Source organism: Balaenoptera borealis (genome assembly GCF_965194805.1).
Source record: "Balaenoptera borealis genome assembly, chromosome: 12".
Classification (NCBI taxonomy): domain Eukaryota; kingdom Metazoa; phylum Chordata; class Mammalia; order Artiodactyla; family Balaenopteridae; genus Balaenoptera; species Balaenoptera borealis.
The window spans coordinates 52,840,048-52,861,182 of NC_138869.1; the positions used below are offsets into that span (position 1 = coordinate 52,840,048).

Consider the following 21,135-nt stretch of genomic DNA (forward strand, 5'->3'; position numbering starts at 1 on the left):
GTCTGAAATGCGTATCCTGGCAAAGCCACCTTGGAAGTCTGGTTTTGTAGATACAGAGACAGTGAAGAGTATCCACTACAGTTTAGTCTGGCAAATTCCACAAGAATGCCCTGGCACTTCCCCGGAATGTGTGCTTAATCTTTTATTATTTTTAGTGATGCCGTTCATCATCTTGGACATGTGCTTTATGCTTTGGCAAAGCTGGTTCCTGCACATCGCGACTCTAATAAACTCATTAAGTGGAAGGATCTGAGCAGCCTGAAGTTCTAAGAAGTCACATCTTAGATAAAAACCCAAAGGAACAGCAGCATGGACCACAGAGAGAGGTAGGAAGCACCGACAATCCAGTCTGGTCGCCACCAGTAAATAGCAGGATGATCCTGGTGAAGCCCTTATACCTCTTTATTTTAATTAAAAAATTTTTTTTGAATCAGCCCATGGTATTTTTTAATGTTTTTTTTTAAATTGAAGTATAGTTGATTTACAATATTATATTAGTTTCAGGTATACAGCATGGTGATTCAGTATTTTTACAGATTATACTCCATTAAAAGTTATCACAAGATAATGGCTATAACTCCTTGTGCTACACAATAAATCTTTCTTGCTTATCTATTTTATACATAGTAGTCTGTATCTCTTAATCCCATCCCTGGTACCTCTTTAAATATCTTTTCTCCATCTCCCCAGTTATTGCTCCAGTTCAAGCCTGAGCTTCTGTCACCAGCACTATTTCAGGAGCTTTGGAGGAGACTTTCTGCTGTTAGAGTTGTCTTCCTAAAGCACAGGCCTCATCACGCACTTCTCAGTTTATACTACAGATGGTTTCCCTTTATACCAAATATACATTTCAGGGTACCAGGCTCTTTACAATCTGGTCTCCTTCCTACCTTTCCAGCCCCTGGCAGGACCTGTACTCACATTCTAGCTGGTTAGAGTTATCTCCCTGTGGGACCTGTGGCCTCCTGCCTCTCTGCAGCCTGCTTTTGCCACCTTGGAAGACTCTTCCATTCTTGTCCAGATGACAAACTCCAATACTGCTTATCTTACAAATGTTCATATCCTTTGATCCATTAATTCTGTACTTGGAAATTTACTCATAGGCAAGAAACATAAAGTACAGGAAAAGTTTTATATTCAAAGATGTTCACTGCAGAATTATTTACATTGGTACAGAATTAGGAATATCCTTAATGGAAAAGAATACAAAAAAGAATATATATGCATAACTGATTACGTTGCTGTACACCAGAAACTAACAAAACATTGTAAATCAACTCTACTTCAATAAAAAATAGAAATATCCTAAAAGTCTAAGAGATGAGTAAATTACGGCAATCGCGAAGTAGAATACCACAGAGCCGTTAAAATGATAATACATCTGGCTGTCAAAGTATGATTTTCAAAAAGTTAAAAACATGACTCTCATACAAATATGCAGCAAATACACATTAAAAATTTATTTAATTCATGACTGAGGGAATCAGCAGGATGGTAAAGCTAGTTCAAAAAAGGATCTGAGAATGCAGGTAGTTACAGGAAAAAAAGAATGTTGAAAACAGATACAAAACTGATTAATACCTTACACGGCAATAAACTATAACCTTTGGGATTATATTTTCTGCCAGACGGAAGTCATTTTCATCTTTACCGGCAAAAGGCATTTGTAACTTAGTTTTCTATAAGCTAATATGTAACTTCACAGAATATGGGCCCTAGGGAGTTAGGCAGGACTATTAGAACAGTGTTGTTTTTCTCAAATTTTAATGTGTGTAAGAATCACATGAGGAACCTCGTTAAAATGCAGATTCTGAATCAGGGAGTCTGGATTGGGGCCTGAGCGTCCACATCACGGTTACGCTCACTGGCGATGCTGATGCTGCTGGTCCAAGGACCACACTTTGAGTAGAAAGGGGATAGAGAATGCTCCAGGTGTGAAAGGACACACATCATCTTTTGCCTGATTTCCAAGTTTTACATACTTTAGAAAACAGGATAATAAAATGGGAAAAATGATAAATGCTATAAAGTTATACGAAAAAATCAATATCAATTTAGCATATAGAAGACTTCAGCTTTGCAGAAAAATATAGGAAATTTTTTAAGTAAATAGGTGTTTTTTGATACTACAGGTATTGTTTTCTCTTTTCTACTTTTAGCTACTTTTTAAAAAAATTGAGCATTTTAAAGCCAAGTTAAAAAAAAATTAAAAGGAGAGACTCTGCTCCAACAGCTTCTGTTCCAAGAAGACTGACCTACTCTGCTCTTTTCAGCAGAGTTAATCATTCTCTGAGCTTTTGGAAACAGCAATTTTCAACTTCTCTTAGCAGAGAAAATCTGCACTAGCACCCCAATGTATAAAACAGAAAAAAATGGAGATTCTCTGTTTATAAAGAAGGTGGGCAGCTCGAGCCCTGTCTGATCGGTCCCCTTTCCCAAGCCAGTCCCTTCTACCCCAGGCCCAGCAGCCCCAGAACCAACTCAAGGGAACCCACGGCTCCACAAAGCTTAGCTTTAAAACCACAGTGGAGCACTTCATCATCATCCCAGTCCTAAGTCCTCTTCACTCTGTAAGGTAATGATGTATCTTCCTGTCTATGGACTCCAGTAAACTGTGAATTCTTACAGAACAAGGATTTGAATGCATGTTCTCCCGTCACCTAGACCAAGGTAGTGATTCATCATGTGATTCATGAAGGCACAGATTAATAAATTCAATGTCCTTTTTGCCATACCATTGATGAAGTATGACTATGACTCAGTCTGCAATGAAGAGAGGATGAGATTTGAAGCTGGAGTTCCTGAGTGTGCTTCTCTTTTTTCTACTTCAAAAATATATCGGCAAATGTTATTTCTTTTGGGAGAGTTCTGGCCATCCATCCACACATGCATCCATCTGCCCATCCACCCCGTCTGTCCATTTGTTTGTCTATCCATCTGTCTGTTCGTCCGTCCATCCATCCATCCACCCATCCAACAAATGTGTACACAGGACCTACTATGTGCCAGGCACTGTGGGGATTCATTGATGAATAAAACAGGCAGTCTTTGCCCTCATGGAGCTTCCAGCTTATACAGAATACTGGCCAGTTAGATATAAATGCAAAATTATAACTTTAGAAAGTGCCCCAAAGGAGAGATTCATGGTTAGAAAAGACTCTAAGATAAGCATGGCAGTCAGAAAGTTTTTTGAGGGACTGCTTGAGCTAAGAGTTAAAGGGTAAGCAGAAGTTAACTAGTCAAAGAGGGAAATGAACAACATTCCAAAAAGGAATAGCACGTGCAAACCCCCTGTGACAGAAGAGAGCCTGGCAGAGGTGAAGTACTGCCAACAGACAGTAGGCATGGAGCAAATGGAATGAACAAGAAGCCACCGGAAAATGTTCAAGATGAAGCTGGAGAGATGGGAAGGTCTGGAGGCTGTGTTAAGAATTATATCCTTTATATTAAAGAAGCTTGTGGCTTCCATCTGAAAACTGGCCCCATCTAGCTTTTTGATGGCTGCACTAAATCAAACCAAACCTGCAGTTATTTTGATCTTAATGTCTAATTCCTAAATAATTTAGTTTAATAGGTTACTTTCTTTTCATAAAACACTGAAATTCAAGCTTCTGACTCTCCTTCTCCATTCAGGTAGAGAGGAAATCGCTCTGAAAAGCAACGTAGAAACTCTTTTGTCTTCCTGAGGCATGGCTTTGAAAATTACTTATAAATAATCCCTGAGAATCATCAGATTCATTCATAAAATTACCTGAGAAAATTGTTGATAAGCATAGGAGGAATAAGGGATGCTTTAACTATGCCATTAAAAATACTGTGGAATTAAACCTAAAAAAAAAAAATAATTATACGCTTTATCTTAAGAGGCATGGGAGGTCAATGGAAGGTTCTAACTAGGGAGTGACATGGTTTGCATTTTGCAAAGAGCACTCTGGCTGCAAAACGCATCGGGAGAACTTTACGTGGGGGTTCAAGGAACAGGCCCGTTAAGAGGGCTGCAGGGGAAGTGGTTTCCCCAGCAGAGATCCACACTCCCAGTATGAAAGGAGAAAAAAGACGGAGGCTGAGGGGGAGTCTGCACGTTTCAGAGGGTGGTAGGAGGCTGAGAGATGGGGCGGCAGAAGTTCTCATCAACGAAGGGATAAATGATCACACAGCAGCAGACTGAAGCTGGAGGGCTCATGTGTTGGATGTTAACTAATAAAACATAAGAGAATTGAGGAGCACGAGGATTTGCCTCAGTAGAGTCCTTGAGGAGGACAGACATCTGGCAGGGGCGATGGCAGGCCCACACGCTGGGCATCCTGCCTGCTACTGTAAACTTGAACACACCTGAGGCTGGCAAGCTGGCGTCAGGGAACCACCAGGAGCCAACTTCCAGTCTGAGGCAGCTGGTAAGCCTGCACCACAGCACTTGATTCACTTGTATGTTTCTGGAAACTTTTATGTTCTGACCACTGTAAATATGCCCAATGTCATAGCTGGAAATGCTCAGGTCTCCAAAAGGCTTGAGAACATGACCACAATGGGGTATGGCTGGCCCAGGCCTGGCTGGACGGAGGGCTTCCACGGCTGAGGGAACAGCTCAGCATAAGCAGCACCCGAATGGAGGTTCAACCCCAGGCCCCACTGCCTGAAGGTCAATTACAAGGGCAAGATGCTTTCCACAACTGACATCACACACAGGTCTCACAGAGGGAAGGAATTTATATAAAATAAAAAGTGGTAAAAGAAGAACATCTGGGACAATGAAATGCCATTTTCATCTGCTTCTAATTACATCTAGCAGCCAGTGGGGAAGGGGGCAGGGATAAAGGGTTGTGGGAGCTGGAGGAAATGTTCTCAGCAGAGCCATGTCTTAAATCACTCTCAGAACAGAGCCTTTAGAAAGCATCCCCACTCAGGGGAGACCGAAGACTTATGGAGATGACATCAATGAACAGAAAATAAATTGCATTTGGCAAGATGGACATTGTAAGTCTGTGCTGTGATAAACAAAGATGTCAAACTTGCCCCTGCCTGCCAGGTGCTGGGTTTCAGGAATTCCTTGCTCTGTTAGAATTTGCAGAGGAATGAGCTGGGCTGGTGCTAATTCCTTTATTGTTAAGAACGGGTCACATTTGTTGAGAACTTACCGTGTGCCAGACATGGTGCTAAGAGGTTTTATATCTATTACTCCTGAGAAACCTCATGACTGCTCTTTAAAGGGAGGAGGGGAATGCAGCTCCTTTACCGCAGGCTACAGAGGGCCCTAGATGAGTGCTAATTCTCTTGATGAGTAGCTGTGCATCTGGTTAGGGACCAGGCCACAACAGGAAAGAGTTCCAGAATCAACAGACCACTAAGTCAGAGCATGATGTGCTTCTGAGGTCACTGGAGCCAAGGGTCGCTCCAAAGACTAAGGGCCAGCTGTCACCACCCATGGCTGCATTCCTACCATCTGCCCGAGTGGTGCTCCTGCTGTGCGAGGGCCAGGCAACAGGACAGCAGGGGTCCAAGGAGCAGAGGGTGAAGGGAGACTCGGGCTTGCAAACAGGCAGCCCTGCACCAGACCCAGCCCTTCCACTGACAAGCTGTGGCATCTCAGGCTGGTAGGTCCCTTCACCTGGGGGTCTCAGTCTCCTCATCAGAAAATGGGAGTAATAATATCCCATTCACAGGGGTGATGTGAGAGTGATAGGCGATAATCACATCAAATGCCCAGCACATCACAAGAACTGAGCATATACGAATGAAAACAATAAAATCGTTAAGCAACGGGACGCAGAAGGGCATGTCGAGCCAAGCCCCCAGTGTCTGCGTGGAGACCACTGCCATCTGTACCCTACACTACTGGTTGTCTGCCCACATCCCTCGGGTCCCTCTATCAGTTCCCTATGTCCAACCCCAGCTTTACATGCGTTCACTTCTAAGTGGACGGCACTGTCAGAGGCCACCTGCCCCCAGGGCGCGTGGGGAGAGGAGGACCTTGGCTTTCATTACCTCCTGGGCAGCCCCTGGCCAGTGACTGACACGTACAGGAGTGAGAAAGCCCAGCTCCCTCGCTTCAAGGCAGGATGAATTCTGAGGTGGTATTTGTGCTCCAGGGCTCCGCTAAGGCTGGGGCCACTGGAATCTCATCCTTGGTCCACTTGTTCTCTTTCCCTATCCTGTCTCCTCACTTCTTTTCCCATCTCTCTGGGAGCATTTCCTTCCTAAAATCCTTGCACCCACCTCCTCATCTGAGGGTCTGCTTCTTGAGAATCTATCTTAAGACACCATCTGACTCCATCTGGAGCCTGACCTTCCCCTGTCCACTTAGAAAATGCTTTCAATACTTGTTCAGGGGTCACTCTGTCCATGCAGCCTCTCCTAACCTCTTCAGCTCAGGCTTTCCCAGCACAAAACCACACTACTGTGTGTGTGTGTCTGTGTGTGTGTGTGTGTCTGTGTGCTTGAGCATGTGTGTCTGCACACGTGTGCAAGTGCAGTGTTCACCCCTTGAGGCTAAAATTTTTTTTCTTGTTCATGTTTACCGGGGGGTCCAGTTCATGTCTAGTCAAAGAATTTGAGGGACTGGACAGCAGCCTTGTCCTAAAATACAACCTTCCATAGCAGTGGTTTCCTTGGCTCCACAGAGCCTAGGGGTTTGGTGAGGGGATACAGAGGCCCCCAAGGGAAAATGGAAATACAAGTTGGGGGAGTTCCAGGCATCCCACCTCTGACTCAACCAAAGCACATTTCAATTTAGAAATGGGTTGTGTTGTTTAAAAAAATGATAATGATAATCAGGATGACAGCTGGAAATCATTGGTTTAGAGTAAACTGATCATGACTCTTGAGGTTTTGAGGGAGGGAGAAGCTATTCTTCATTTGTTTCCTCCCATCCTTGGCCATCTCTTCATGCAAAGGGAGCCACTATTAACTGACTGCCCATGCGTAGGCACCAGGCAAAGGGCTTTGCACCAAGATGTGACCTGATCCCTCCCAACCCTTTAGGACAGATACTCCCTACATGTGACTGGCACAAACTGCTAGACCTCTACTGATATAAAGCTACCTGTCTACTTCTAGCTCCTCGGCCACCATCATCTCTAGCCAAGTGACGGTCACAACCTTCTTGCAGCCCCCTACAATCCACTGTCCACACAGTAGCCTGTGAGTGTTAAAAAATATATATTGGATCATGCCATTCCCCACTCAAAACAGAAGCTTGCAATGGCTTCCCTTTGTAACTGCTCCCTGGTTGTTATATGGTGTGACCCCGCCTATGTCTCTCATCATGGATGTCTTCACATGTCTCCCATCATGGATGGCTTCACCACTCACCAGGTAGCTGCCACACTGGTGTTTCAGCCTTGAACACGCTAAGCTATTTGGGTCTTCATATGGCTCTCCCTCCTCACTGGGACACTCTTCCCTGTGCTTGGCAAGCTAATCCCTCCTCACTCTCTAGATCTCAGCTTCCTTGGAGAAACATTCCTTTAGATTCCCCTCAATCTAGAGCAGGTTACTCCCATGGAACTCACCTTGATTTGAAATAAAACCCTTGTTTGCTTCCTTGTTTACTGTCACCCCCTCAGTCGCTCTGGGAGGGCAGGGGCCATGGCTACTTTGTTCCCCATTGCACCCACAGTGTCTCTACACTGCCTGGCCCGTAGCAAGCCCCCAATAAGTATTCATTGAATGAAACTGCAAATAGTGACAATCAGCAAACCACACTGGGATTTTTCTCAGTTCCTTATGGTTAGAGCTTAATTCTCACATTGGGGGTAGTGGGTGAGGGGAGAGGACCGCCTACCATCTTTTGATGATGACAGGGAATGGCGGGGGGGTGGTGATGACTTTCCAGTGACCCTCTTCTTCATCGTATCTCTCAGTGTAAGAAGGGGGAAAACTCTCTTGCCGGGTATAATGTAATTTTTCACATAAATGGTAAAGTACAAGTCACAGTCTATTCGGTGACAGAAAATTGTAAAGTTTGTTTCAAGATGCAGTAAACAACAAAAGAACTATAGGTGGCACCTTTCAAAGTAATCTCATTTACCACCTTAGATGATGCCCTCTGGGTTGGGGGGCAGTGGCAGGGAGCAAAACGGAGGGGAAACCTCCAGGAAGTAGAAAGCAGGTTTCCCATGTTACAGATGAGGAAATGGAGGCTTACAGAGCTTACCTGATACCCAAGATCACACCACTGGGATGGGAAGGAGATGGGATATGAAGCCAGGCTTTTCTAATTCCAAAGGGCAAAATGCAGTGCTCCCTGTTCACAGAGGACAAGGCCAAACTAGAAGTACTGACTTCCTGGAAGGGCCAAGACCGGGAACTGAACTTGAACGGCTTCAGAGAAAATGAAGCTGGAACGTGCTCTCCTGATCAATTCGTGCGTGAGGGGGAGGTTTATTCAGAAGTGAAAGCGTGGCTGCAGGCTGGAGGCTTTGTTCTGGAGTCTGATTGAGACTGAGCAGGGAAAGCCTCCACTGGGGTGAGGAGAGCCAGGTCCAGTCTGAAGGGGCTGGCTGGGCTCCAAGGGTACCTGGGCAGTTTTAACAGACAGACTTTAAAACAAGTCAGTCCTTTCCAGAGTGGACACTTGCACTTGTCGGGGCCCTTTCATCCAAGAAGGCCCAGTGCCCTCCCGTGTGACTGAGTGGCTGCAGGTCAGGGAAAGGAGTACCAGGCTGGGGAGTCAAGGGCTCCAGACACTATTCTTGGCTCAGCGATGTGAGATCCAGGGCAAGTCACCTATTCTCCCCGAGCATCAGAGGCCCTTTGTTCACTAGAGGAAGAGGCTTTGTGGTTCTAATCCAGGCAGGGCACAGCAGAATCTCAGGGGACTTGTTAAAGTTATGACCCATCTCCCCACCTGCAGGGTAAGGGACGGCAGAGGAGGACCGCGGGAGGGAGGTGACCGCCTCTTTGGACATATGATTCCCGGGGCAGAAGGTGAAGGCCCCAGACATTTTCCCTGTCAAATCAGCAAGGAAGTAGCTCATTCCAGCATATTCATCCTAAAAACAAAACAAAGCCCAAAGCACAAACACTCCTAAACCACCTATGGACAAAGAGTTTCACGGTCTCTCATTAATGGAGCTGACAAAGTGGTCTAAATGACTGAACAAAGACTGGCTCAGATGGGAGCTCTAAGATGCACCAGGGGTTGGCTGGCCCCATGCTGTCTTCGGTATTAGAAAAGCACATGGGAGGGGGTATTTGTCACTTTTTAGCGTCCTTCCAGTGCTGGGGAGTCCTCCTCTAGGTGAGTCTTGGGGTGAGGGTGAGGCTCTACTATAATAGCCAAAAATGCCAGCCACCTGCTCTTTCTGGGGTGCCTGGTACCCCAGGGACAAGGGTCTAACCTCAGCCAGTGAGAGGCTCCTGCCTGACTCCAGAGCAAGAGGCTGAGAGAAGCCAGGGAAGCAGTGTCCAGAGTACCACGCCAGGCTCTTTCTGGGGCCTGACCCAGCCTGTGGTCCTGGCGCCGCAGGTCTGTCATATCCCCAGCCTTCCTGGCAATTCTGAGAGCTACCCAATAGCCTTCTAATCCATTCTGATTCTGCTAAAATGAGACGGAGTCAGTCTCTCCTGCTGGTACCTAGAATCTCAGCCTGGTGCCCACTCCACATGGCAATGACTTACTTATCCATCTGTGGATTTCCATGTTCATCATGTATTCCACTATTTCAAAATATCAAGAAAACAGATTTGCTCTGTAACTCATACAAGCTTCTCACACAGTCTGAGAAGGGAGTTTGGGGCGGTGGCTCTCAGGAGCAGAGCTGGTGTGCTGGAGATTCTTGGTTTGCCCCTGGGGAGTTTCTAGCCTCAGCTGTTGGCAGCACTGCCGGAAAAGCCGGAAGGGTTGGGTTGGACAGGATGGGAGTTCAGCGTGTTCTCAGCACAATCAGCGCTGAATGCGGTGACTCAGATCTCATCCACAGTTCTCAGGTTTGGGTCTGTACAAAGCCAGGTAAGCTGGTGTGGTTGGCCTTGGACACGTGCTAATACCCCACCTGGGAAGGGCACCTCAAATGTATTATTAGTAAACAAGGAAAATGCCTCAAATATCTAGTACATATTTCTAGGTATTTAACTGTACGCCCTGTAAAGCACTCCCCGTACCATGGCATAAAAATAAAAGACACAGAGTCCCAAGAAAATTATTTGATTTGCCTGTCAGTTGAATTATCACCATGTGCACTTTATGTGGTTAAAAACTGGATTGTTTTCCTCTTCTCACCCACACCCTGCTCGTTGCCAGCAGCAAATACACTTCCTGTTCATTCCAAGGCCATACACATGTGGCGTCTGATCTAAAAGCCTGCGATATTTTGCCCGATTTAAATTTGGTGGCTAGCCTCTATGGAAATTTCCCTTCCAATGAACAACTAACAGAGTGCCAGGCATTCAGAAGAAACATGTAGGGTGGAACGTGTTTGTTCTAAAAAGGCAAACCTTCCTACTCAGAAAATTTTTTTTTTTTTTCGGCCAGGAAAGTTGAGAACAGATTGTAGTACTTCATCTTGGCTCACGGATTGAAAGGCAAAGTTATGGAAAGGAGGAAGGTGGGGGCATTGTGGGATTCCGACGGGTGCCTTTTTTTCTTAGAGTACTGGAAAAAAACCAGTTGAAAATGAGAGCTTCTTCCAAAGAACTCTTGATAATGATAATATTACCATAGTGCTCAAAATGGAACAGTAACTAATGGAAGTGGTATTTTGGGGGCGTACAGATGACTCAGAATCCAACAATGGGGTGTTAGGCAATGTTTTCCTGGATCCCACAGCTCCATGTTCTAATCAAGGGCAATGCGCCCATGATAATTTTTTCATTTACCCAAGGGATTCCACCTGTAGGAAACCTGTTAATTACTTCCGTTAACTCTTAATTGGGAACACAGTGGTCTACCAGAACATTCCAAACCTCTCATGTTGGGCATGTATCTCATCCTACGAAACTTTTTAACCAGAGCTGTGACAATGAGCAGTGAATCTCCATTCTTTTTCAATCCCCAGGTAAAAGTCTGAATTAGCAGTTAAATGGCCAAAAGGCAAGGAGGAAAAGGCAAAGGTCAACTCCAAATATTTGATCTTCCATAAACACTGACCCTAGGAGTGAAGGACTCCAGCATCATTCCATTTCATCCCATTCAGTTTCTGTTATTAAAATGACTGTGTGGACAACTTCTCGATGTGAGTAGAGGAGTTAAGGTCTGCATCTGACAGTCCTTCCCTGCATCAGGCATGCAATACCCACGGCCTGGGGCAGCTTTACCATCCTCACAGATTCTTATTCATTCTGTACCAGCTGATGCTTTTTTTTCTTGCTCAGGACTGAGAGTTCATGGAGGTCCTGGGCATTTCTTTTTTTTTTGTAAAGATTTAATTTTATTTATTTTTGGCTGCATTACATCTTCGTTGCTGTGCACGGGCTTTCTCTAGTTGCAGAGAGCAGGGGCTACTCTTCGTTGCATTGCGCGGGCTTCTCCTTGCGGTGGCTTCTCCTGCTGCGGAGCATGGGCTCTAGGCACGCCAGCTTCAGTAGTTGTGGCTCGCAGGCTCTAGAGCGCAGGCTCAGTAGTTGTGGTGCACGGGCTTAGTTGCTCCGCGGCATGTGGGATCTTCCCGGACCAGGGATCGAACCCGTGTCCCCTGCATTGGCAGGCAGATTCTTATTCACTGCGCCACAAGGGAAGTCCCCAGGCATTTATTTTCTATATGAACCCTTCCTAACCAGGGTCTTATAAGAGTGGGCTTTGCGCTGATCCTCATCCTAACATTTAGACATGTGGTGTCTCCATTGTTATTGGAAAATAAGCTAACCATTTTTTCTTTGTAAGTAATTAATCTTTGTGAATTTTTCACTTTTGTAAATTTGTCACAGCAATATTCACTCTTCCAAGAGAGGGTAAAGTCTCCCTTGAGAGAAGTAAATTCCAGGAAAGGAGATGCAAAAGGCTAGCATCATTGCATAGCTCATTGGCCAAACCAGTTCAGAGGCTGCTGTCTCCCCATGTGCCTAGGACCTCAGTGTGGGTGTCAGAGAATGAGCCTCCCCCCTGCCTCCTGCCCCTGAAAAATAATAAAAGGCAGAAAATTTCCAAGAGCACCCCTTCCCCTCCAGCCTCTCCCACACCCCACATCCGAGCTCCCAGTTGCCACATATTCCATCTTGAGGCTGCTTACCGACTGCACTTCACAGAGCAGGGGTTCCCAACCCCCGGGCCACAGACCAGTACCGGCCTGTTAGGAACTGGGCCGCACAGCAGGAGGTGAGCGGCAGGTGAGACAGCGAAGCTTCATCTGCCGCTCCCCACTGCTGGCATTACCACCTGAACCCTCCCCCCATACCCTGTGGAAAAACTGTCTTCCACAAAACCAGTCCCTGGTGCCAGAAAGGTTGGGGACTGCTGTGATAGAGGATACGGGGTTAGGTAGGGAATGAAAGAGGAGTTTCTAGGACTTGGCAACTAGGATGTGACCCCTTCAGGTTACTCAAACAACTTGTTTTTGAAACACCCAGCGTTTATCCATGGAGCAATGTGACTGTGAAGGCAGATGAGGTTTCAGGGAAAGGTCTGAGAAAAATAAAAATAGTCTTGGCTCCAGAATGGAAATGCAAGCCCTGTCAAGGGTACTTCCAGAAGATTTTTCCTTTGTCTGGTCATAGCCGGGAGCTTTCACATAACAACAGCATCCCAGAGAACATGGCTATCACAACAAGAGCAGACCGCAGAAGTTCTCCATGGGGGCCTGGAAGCCAAGGCAGGCAAGGTCTTGGGTCTACCACAAAGCTGACATCTTGGCTTAGAGACCGCCTTTACCCTCAAATGCCAGCACCAAGTCTCCCAAGTCACCCAGATTCCCTCACCCTTGGAGGAGGGCTGTGTGTTGGGGGGGTGACCGACTCACCGTCATCTCCTCTGAGTTCCCACTGGCTACCTCCACCACCCTCAGGGCAGGGTCCACCTTCACCTTGGCGCGGGTCATGAACTGGATGACAGATGAACTGTCCTGAGGAAGAAACAACACAACTCACTGTAAGACTTTTCAATCACAATGGCTGGGCCCCGAGGTCCCAGGCAGAACTGAAATTCAAAGATTCCATGTGGACCAGACAAAAATTTCTATCACTGAATGAGACAAGAGATTTCCGGTCTCTCTCTTGAGGATTCTTTCATATCATAGTGGATGGCTGAAAAGCTCTGGAGTTTTGCTGAGTCATCAGCACATGCAGGCTTGTGTGCTGTGGTTTCCAAGTGGCAGGAGCCAGATATTTGGATCTTGGTATTGACATATTCCCAAAGAGCAGAGAATAAATAAAGCTGTTAATTGTGTACGACAAATCTAGGCCTGGCATTCCATAGAAGGTATCTGATTTACATTTCTCAAGCATCTTCCTGCCTTGACCACAACCCTCAAACTCTCCACATGAGTTCCTTTTAACTCTTTCTTTGCTCTTAAATGAAGCTGGTTGGGGGGGTCAAAGCCATTTAAGCTGGGAAGAGGGTACCTGATGGAGGGATGAGAGGGGGAGAGCATCTAGCTTATACAGTAAGTCTCCCCACATGTGAACGAGTTCCGTACCGATAGTGCGTTCGTAAGTCTAACAAAGTTAGCCTAGGTACCCAACTAACACAATCGGCTATATAAATAGTACAGTACTGTAATAGGTTTATAATACTTTTCACAAAAATATTACATGAAACACAAACACAAAAAATAAAGAAAACATTTTAATCTTACAGTCCAGTACCTTGAGAAGTACAGTAGTACAACAGCTGGCATACAGGGCTGGCATCGAGTGAACAGGCAAGAAGAGTTACTGACTGGAGGAGGGAGAGCAGGTGGGAGATGGTAGAGCTGAAGGACCGTCAGCAATAGGAGACGGAGGGCAAGCTGCAATTTCACTCACCCCTGATGCTGATGGAACGCACGTTCACGTCTTTGAAAGTTCACAACTTGAGGAAGGTTTTTATGTAGGGAACTTACTGTAATTAGGTGATGGCCCGATGAGAAAGGGGATGGGGGGAGGGAGGTTGGCCCAGGAAAGTCTCAGGAAGAGCCCACCAGCCATTGCAGGCAGAAGCCTTGGTGTGGGCTCAAAGCCACCGATCCAGATAATGAGAGAATGGCTCCAAGGCAGTGATGGAAGAGTTTGGAAGAAGACAGGCGCTGGCAAAACTATGGCTTAGGGAAGGGCCAGAACGTCGAGCCGGTGGTCCAGATGGGGCTGCACTGACTGTGGAGGGAGAGGCAGGCTGCCTCCCATGGTGGAAACAGAGGGCAGAAGGCATCCCACCTGTGGGGGCAGCTGGGCTCTGCCGGCAAGGTGTCTTTCTACATTTACTCAGCATGCCTGCCATGCAAGGAGGTACCTATCAGATGCCAGCTTTGACCCACTTCTGGTTAAACCTACCCCCCAAAAATGAAAGTAAAGGACTCTCTCTACAGAAAAGAGTTCCAAGGGGCTCAGCTCATCTTTTCCAAAGAAACCACAAACCTTCCTGGGAGGACACCCGGGGATGCCACTATGTGTACTTTACCTGGGAGTTACACACTAATTATTGTCCTTCTCTAAAATAGCAACAAAACACAGTTGAAGTGCTTCTGGGAAGCTTGTCACTCAAAAAAAAATGTTTCAGTGAGCTCATATTAAACAGTAAATAATTTTGTATGCAGCAATCTTTTACCAGTTTAACAGTTCTGTAGATTTGTGGTTTCATGGGTCAGGATATACTGTCTTTTCAATCTTAGATCATCATCATCACCATCATCATCATCTCGGACATTGCTAATGACAATAATAATAATGATGATGACGATGATACCTGTCAAAGTTAAAGGCCGAGCAGATGAGGAGCCTGGCACAGAACAGGCCCCTTGTGGTTGTAAAAAACAAATACTTTGGAAGAAACTGGAATCCTCTGATGATTAAAAAAAATCAGATCCTACATTTCAAATGAAAACTTGTTAAGGTCAAAACAATAAAACCTCAAATTCCCTTGTCTGTGGCCAGACCTTCAGGTCAAAGGAAAACTAACAGAAGTGGTGGCTCAGGGAACCACAAGGCTGGTTCTGCTCCATATCCTTAGGGAGGCGTGGCTGGCCTTGGGGGCCTGACAGAGGCTTTCCTCTGCACCTGGGATTTCTGCTGGTTTCTGCTGAAAGGGCACCAGTAGGGAGAACGGTTCTCCAACATCCGCATACGACACCCCATGGCTTCCTGCTGTCTTGGGATGCAGACTGGGCTGGATGGCCCACGGGGACAGCAGTCACTGGGACATGTTCCTTGGCAAAGGGTCACCATTGATCACTGAGAGAGAGAGAGAAAGCTGCACAAGACCAGGCCAGAGCTGGGGACAAGGAAGGCTTTGAGGCTTTGCGATTAAATTAGTACTAATGACTAATTTGTAAGTGCAAGCATCAGCCAACTGGGTTGAGGCTGAAAGAGAAATCAGAGTGGCTTCCTGCCATCAGTGCCGTATCAGGGTTCTGTCAACAGTGGCAAGTGTGGCACAGGGAATAAAACTGTCACCAGGGCCGTTTATCAAGAAGATGAACAGGATGGGTAAGCATACAGAATCATAATCCCTCAACCTGTCCTGGGGACCCAGGACAGTAAGGCACTTCCTGTGATGTGACATTCTGGAATCATAGGGTGACCAGGGGTGCTCTAGTTCATGCCTGGTCCTCTCCCAACACTATCCTTTTCAAAGGGAGAGGTACAACAGGGAAGCAGTGCTGTGTGCACTCAACTTGCCCCAAACCGATTTCCCTCCAAGAATCCAGGGAAAGCAGAACTGTTCACCAGCCGGAGACAGAGAGTGGGTAAAACATCCTGTATCCCCCTGTGCCTGTGACATATCAGGCCAACATGTTACTGCCATGCCTAATTTAAAAAATAACACTGGAATGACTTTTCTAAGGATATTCATTTATACACTGACAGTTTTATACAGACTAACACATTTAGTTTTTCCGAAGGAAAATAAAGAGAATCTCTGTGGCTAACATGCCTATTTTGTTTTAGCTTCACATGTGATTATTTTAGAAGATTCTTGTTGGATGTAGCCTTTCATACTCAGCAGCGTTTATGTTAAAATAAATCATAGTGAATGTGTATGATTTTTTTAAGGGCCACCAATTCACGGACTGAGGTATTTTTTATGAACCACTTTTATAAACTTATAATAGTAAAGTGATCTGAGATTCACTGCTCAGTGCTCTGTAATGGTCTATGTGCAAGGGGAATCTAAAAAGGAGTGGATATATGTGTATGTATAGCTGGTTCACTTTGCTGTGCACCTGAAGCTAGCACAACATTGTAAATCAACTATACTCCAATAAAAGCTAAAAAAAAAAAAACCCTAAAAAAACAAAAGTTATCTGAGATTCAAAAGTTGGAATTCTGAAAAACAAGGTGTCATCTAAACAAGGGGTTTGCAAACTATGACTCATGGGTCAAATCCGGCCCTTTGCTGGTTTTTGTAAATAAAGTTTTATTGGAACACAGCCACACCCATTCATTTGAGTATGGTCTATGGCTGCTTTCACAACACAATGGCAGAGCTGAGCAGTGGCAAGACACTGTATAGCCCGTAAAGCCTAAAATATTTACTACTGGCCCTTTAAGGAAAACCCCTGATCTAAAACGTGGTCCCCAGAACAGCAGTAATGGCATCACCTGGAAGCTCCTCAGAAATGCAGACCCTCAGACTGCCCCCTGAGGAATCTGTGGTTTAACAAGGTTTCCAGGTGATTCTGACGCAAGCTAAAGTCTGAGAAACTCAACTGTGCAAACAAAACACCTAGGGAGCTTGTTAAAACAGAGATGCTGATTCCTAAAGGCTGGGGTAGAGTCCAAGATTCTGCAGTTCTAAGGAGCTCCCAGGTGATGCTGATACTGCTGGTCCTCCGACCAGACTTTGAATAACAAGGGTCTGGTATGTTTCCCTGGCATCATCTGCAGCAGAATTACCAATGGTGCTATCCAGGGCAGTTTTTTAAAGGGGGCAGGCAGAGTTTTTTCTGAGGAAACCAATTCAAATGCTTTTAAATGAACCCCAATAGTACAGCTTCCCAGGACTTACCTTCTTCAGTATTTCTGTGTTCAGCAGCATGTAAATGTCTATAGTACGACTTTCTTCTTTAGCCAGTGCACTAAGATTACAGTGCATTGTTAGGCAAGAAATTCCTGGCTTTTCGCAGTCCTGAGAAGAACAAACAGAGAATGATCAAACCGTATTAAGAACAGACAAGAGCACAGCATTTATAGCACAGAGGGCTCTGTGAGCTTCTATTCTGAGGACCAAGGCCATTCCAGGTAGAGGAAATCCATAGGAAGATGCAATCATTCCTTCTTGCCACCAGAGGGCAATCAAGGGACTTCCTGCCTGGCAGGCACCAGAACATGCCTTCAAGTCTAAGCTCACTGGTACACCCTACCAAAAAACTGGATTTGTAAGGAGAAAGAAGGGTTTTTTTTGTTTGTTTTGTTTTTAAAGAAACACATTTACATATTTTGGGAGCACTCCTCTTATGAGTTTTGAACACGAGGTGCATGTCCTAGATTATGTGATTTCTGCCTGTGAAGTGACAAATACACTTTCATGCCCAATTTTTAGGTTGGGCAAATTAAAGGGCTACAAAAGTCACATGACTCAAGAAACCACAGGAGTAAAGAAAAACACGTTAAACCAAGAAAACACACGAATTACAGCTAGAAACCTAAATTCCAAATTTAAGTTACAAAGGAGGAATTCTTTTGTATTGTAGGATCCAAAATGTGCAAACATACCTTCACAATGTTTCACATGTGGGGTAAAAATTTCAGCCAGATACAGAGTTGCATCCGTCAAACAACTAGATATCAATATATCTAACAATTCTAAGGGCTTCAAAAAAATAGCTGATCATCAGCATTATGTAAGTAAAAATATTCCAACCTTCCAAATGGCAAACAGTCCTACAACTTCCACCGGAAAAAAAATCGAGGAAGGAAATGTCAGTGAGACGTGCCGTGGCCGAAATAAGGAGCTGAAGAGATGTAACCAAAGACACGGAGAAAGGAGGTTGTGGAAAAGCATCTGATTCCATCTTTAATACCTTCACTTTTTAAAAAGTTGAGGTATAACTTACATACAGTAAAGAGAATAAATCTTAAGGATCCATCTTGACATATTTTTACATACGTTTATAACAGATCAAGATATAGAACATTTCTTGCACCTAAGCAGGTTCCCTCATGCCCATGACTGTCAGTATTCCTCCAAAATTAACTGCTATCCTGACCTCCATTGCCATGGATAGCTTTGCTATTTCTGAACTTCATGTAAGTCAAATATTACAACATGTGTCCTTTTGTCTCTGGCTCCTTTCACTTAATATTATATCTGTGAGATTTACTTATGTTGTTGGTGTAGCAGTTTTTATTGCTCATAATACTCCAGTGTATGGGTACACTGCAATTGTTTATATATTCTCCTGGTGATGGATATTTGGATTGTTCCCAGTTTCTGACTATTATAAGATTGCTGTGAACATTCTTGTCCATGTCTTTGGGGGGATACAAGTACTTGTTTCTCTTGGGGATATACCTGAGAGTGGAACTGCTGGGTCATAGGGTATAGATATGTTTAGTTTTAGTATATACTGCCCAATAGTGGTATACAAAGTGGTTGTACGAGAACCATCACTCTTGATTAGACTCATACTAGTGGGAGAAATGTTTAACTTTGTGCTTGGTGGGTTGCAAAGGTTTTCCCTGTGCCAGCCAATGGAATTTGAAATGTAAATTTAACACTTTGATAGAAACCTCAGGCTGAAAAATAGGAGTTGACTACAGTCCTTGTGACTTCCTAAGCCAATTGATTAAAACCAGATTTGGGAAATAATAAATGCCAAATAGAAAACTGGCTTCTCATCTCAGACTTGCCTTCCTAATGAGGACCACCCATGTTAACCCAACAAGTAAGCAAATTCTTACCAAGACTTTTCTTCCCGACTTTGTGAAAAAAGCAAATATTGTATGGAAGATATTTTCTGGTTCTTGAGGGATGATACAGGGGGTTGGGTTTTTCTGGAAAGAACAGTTTCCCTTCTCCTGGCCCACCTGAAAATGAAAAGAAACCTGTCAGAGTGGTCCATCCCAAGAACGGATCATGAGCCTGGAATCCCTTATTGTAGTTGCGGTAGAGCCCAAAGTCAACTGTTCCCCCTGGTCCATTCTCCAGGGGACACTAATGGCTGAAAAGCTGACAGGCAGAAGTAGTAGCATCAACAAGGCCAAATAATAAAAAACATGGATGCTAAGTCGTTAAATAATTGAGATGGCACACAACATGCAAGTGAGTTGTGACCAAGGAAGAGTAAGACTTAAGGAACAAAATAAACTTTAAAAACATCCTTATAGCAACTCTCTGAGATGAGCATTCATGTTCTTTGTCTGGAGAAAGAAAATGAGGCTCAGGTTAAATTACTTGCTAACAGTCACACAGACCAGAACTCAGGTTTTAAACTGAGATCTTCTGAGTTCCAGCCTTTAGGCATGGTCCACTGCCAGAGGTTTTCAAACTGTGTTCCACGGAACCTCTAGGTGCTGTGGAACCCCTCAGTGGATTCCCTAGAGAGGAGAAGGGGCACCAAGCAGGACTGCTCTGGGCTCCCATCTCTGTTCCAACTAGAGCATCAACCACACATAATGTCATTTAAAACCAGGATTCTGCTACCAAAAAAAAAAAAAAAAAAAAAAAAAATGGCATCCACTGCATTGAGCCATACAGGAGCTTATATGCCCTGGGGAGCTCTTGCTGAGTTACCTGATTTTGCTTCTGACAGCTTTCAAAAGACCAGTGGAAAAACAATGCTGAGCAACAGCAACATTAAAAAAAGATCAAAACAACAGTACATAGTCTTCCATGTTGGTTTCTTTAAGAACAATACTATTTTTTAAAAATTAATTAATTTATTTCTTTATTTTTGGCTGTGTTGGGTCTTCGTTTCTGTGTGAGGGCTTTCTCTTCTCTGGCTGCGGCGAGCGGGGGTCACTCTTCATCGCGGCGCGTGGGCCTCTCACTGCCACGGCCTCTCCTGTTGCGGAGCACAAGCTACAAATGCGCAGGCTCAGTAGTTGTGGCTCACGGGCCCAGTTGCTCCGCGGCACGTGGGATCTTCCTAAACCAGGGCTCGAACCCGTGTCCCCTGCATTGGCAGGCAGATTCTCAACCACTGCACCACCAGGGAAGCCCAAGAACAATACTATTTTTGATGCCTAAACTCTGGAAATGTTGAAAAAAACAAAGCCTTCTTTATATATTATCATATCACACTGTGTGTAGTTGAAGCTTTGACATGACTTAAGGTCAAGTTGCAAAATTAATTGTTAGTAATTCATAATTTAGGATTGTGTGTTACAATCTGATTTCTAACCAGAATCATCTACTTAAACTACACTCTCCTTTCTTTAATGCCTTTGAGTAAAATATAGTGTGTTTACACTGATTCAAGAATGTTTCAGCTTCTCATTCATGGTAGGGAGCAAGGTCTAGTTTAAATTTTTTACATGGAAACTTCTAACTTAAGCTAACAATGCTAATCTTTGAACAATGAACTATAAAACAAGACCTCTAAATTTAATCTCTATTTTATCTTTGGTCTGAACACATATGCCAGGATTTACTATATATGCCTGAAGATAAATAAGATGAAGGTTTATTTCCTCAAATTAACTCTTAGAAAATAGAGTGTTGCCTTTAAAGGTCTCTCATAGTTTGGGGACTTACTGTTCTTTAAAATGCATTGCATTTTGTTTGTTTGTTTTTGGCTGCGCCTCTCAGCTTGTGAGGACCAGGGATTGAACCCGGGGCCACGGCAGTGAAAGCGCCAAGTCCTAACCACTGGACCACCAGGGAACTCAAGGGACTTACTGTTCCTTAAAACAGGCAGATTCTCAACCACTTACTGTTCCTTAAAACAGTAAGTAATTTGGTACTCTCTCAATTGCTTTATTCGAACCACAAAATCTGGGAGGACACACCAGTCTGAAATGGTCTCAATCAGTGTTGGTTTTGGATGCTTTTCGAGGTCACTAGAAGAATTAATGGGAAGGAGGCAATGAGATTTAACATAGATGTGGTGATTATTCCTGGGGTGCAAC

The 21,135-nt window shown here is 44.6% G+C and overlaps 1 protein-coding gene across 7 annotated transcripts in view; it reads right to left on the reverse strand.

The window, feature by feature from the left end:
- ITGA9 (integrin subunit alpha 9) overlaps nt 1-21,135 on the reverse strand; it is a 356,726-nt gene that overhangs the window by 18,878 nt on the left and 316,713 nt on the right. For 3 of the 7 annotated variants that reach the window (XR_014232874.1, XM_082348369.1, XM_082348370.1), the window contains 3 exons: nt 18,967-19,092; nt 17,072-17,191; nt 12,891-12,992 (listed from right to left, as the gene is read on the reverse strand). Coding sequence is in view for 6 of the 7 variants with exons in the window: in XM_082348369.1 (XP_082204495.1) it covers nt 12,891-12,992; nt 17,072-17,191; nt 18,967-19,092 (348 nt within the window). In the remaining variant the exon portion in view is untranslated. The other 4 variants (XM_082348373.1, XM_082348372.1, XM_082348374.1 and 1 more) reach the window with 4 other exon arrangements.